At 43.1% G+C, this 1,861-nt stretch overlaps 1 protein-coding gene across 1 annotated transcript in view; it reads right to left on the reverse strand.

Annotated features, from left to right (window-relative positions):
* Positions 1 to 809, reverse strand: part of tbce (tubulin folding cofactor E) — a 9,867-nt gene extending 9,058 nt beyond the window's left edge. Inside the window, exons 1-2 of the mRNA XM_034866519.1 lie at positions 686 to 809; positions 424 to 565 (exon numbers count right to left, since the gene is read on the reverse strand). Coding sequence (XP_034722410.1) covers positions 424 to 556 — 133 coding nt within the window. The 5' untranslated portion in view covers positions 557 to 565; positions 686 to 809. The remainder of the gene's footprint in view (positions 1 to 423; positions 566 to 685) is intronic.
* Between the last annotated feature and the right edge of the window lie 1,052 nt (positions 810 to 1,861).

Raw genomic sequence — 1,861 nt, forward strand, 5'->3', positions numbered from 1 at the left:
ACAGACCCAGGACACACGGACCCAGGACACACAGACTCAGGACACACAGACCCAGGACACACAGACCCAGGACACACAGACCCAGGACACACAGACTCAGGACACACAGACCCAGGACACACGGACTCAGGACACACAGACTCAGGACACACAGACTCAGGACACACAGACCCAGGACACAGACTCAGGACACACAGACTCAAGACACACAGACTCAGGACACACAGACCTGGACTCAGGACACACAGACTCAGGACACACGGACCCAGGACACACAGACCTGGACTCAGGACATCTCATAGCGTGTACGTATACCTGCGTATGACGTACACCACGCCACCGGCTTAAAGCACCGTTACTATAGTAACAGTAACTAGTAGTGGATAACGACGGGGTGACTGAGCGGGAACATGTCCGTCTAACACCCCGGTTCTTTCTCACCTGCCGTCGGCGGCACCGGGCCCACATACAGCACCGTGGCCCGCTCCCCGTCGCAGGACACCCGCCTGCCCACCGGGTCCGCCGGTAGACCCGGTTCCGTCTGGTCCGGTCCCATCGAGGCCACCTATTGAGAACCACAACGCGACGTTAGCTAGCTAACCGTAAATAACGGCCGCACGTGAACACGCTCGTGACATAATAAGAGACATGAACATATATAAATAACACAGACGGATACAATTACCGTTGGCGTTTTTCAAACGTAGCTTTTAAGGTGTTTTTAGCTCCTATGCTAAGCTATCGACGCAACAACACAACACATTGGACGTTTCTGCGTCACCGGAAAGGACACATTTCGAAGTTGCACTCATTTCTCAAACTAGATCAATTCAAAACCTTAAACCTTGGATATACATGTAGTTTTCTGTGCTCTGTCTTCAATATAATTCAAACTCTTTTTTTACAAACTAAAGTGTCCCGTTCGTTAGTTTTAAATCAGCGTTACTCGAGGAGTATTGATAGGAACCATTGTGCCGCCGGGAGCGTGTTCCCGGTGGGAGGTAATTCGCAGTAGAACACGCTGTGTGCTGGTGAGGAAAACGTGTGAGCGTGTGTGTGTGTCTCGTGTTATTTAGAGTGTTTAAAATCGTAGAAATACGTGTAAATACGGCAATTAACCTGATAAAAAAATAAATATATAAATACTAGAAGAAACCGGAAGTCAGTCTTGGAGAGACGCGGGAACAACCCGGAAGAAAGCATGAAGAAGACGGAGCAGAAGAGGTTTGTTTACACTCTTGTAGTCCTTAAAGAAGACGGAACAAGGTCTTCATCAGTCCTCAGCAGCGCGGGGACAAGGATTCACTCTACTGCAGTAAAAGTACTAATACTAGACTGTAAAAGTACTAATACTAGACTGTAAACGTACTAATACTAGACTGTAAACATACTAATACTAGACTGTAAAAGTACTAATACTAGACTGTAAACGTACTAATACTAGACTGTAAAAGTACTAATACTAGACTGAAAAAGTACTAATACTAGACTGTAAACATACTAATACTAGACTGTAAAAGTACTAATACTAGACTGAAAAAGTACTAATACTAGACTGTAAAAGTACTAATACTAGACTGTAAACATACTAATACTAGACTTAAAAAGTACTAATACTAGACTGTAAAAGTACTAATACTAGACAGTAAACGTACTAATACTAGACTGTAAACGTACTAATACTAGACTTAAAAAGTACTAATACTAGACTGTAAACATACTAATACTAGACTGTAAAAGTACTAATACTAGACTGTAAAAGTACTAATACTTGACTGTAAAAGTACTAATACTAGACTGTAAACATACTAATACTAGACTGTAAAAGTACTAATACTAGACTGTAAACGTACTAATACTA

Source organism: Etheostoma cragini, unplaced genomic scaffold, assembly GCF_013103735.1.
Source record: "Etheostoma cragini isolate CJK2018 unplaced genomic scaffold, CSU_Ecrag_1.0 ScbMSFa_897, whole genome shotgun sequence".
NCBI classification, from domain to species: Eukaryota; Metazoa; Chordata; class Actinopteri; order Perciformes; family Percidae; genus Etheostoma; species Etheostoma cragini.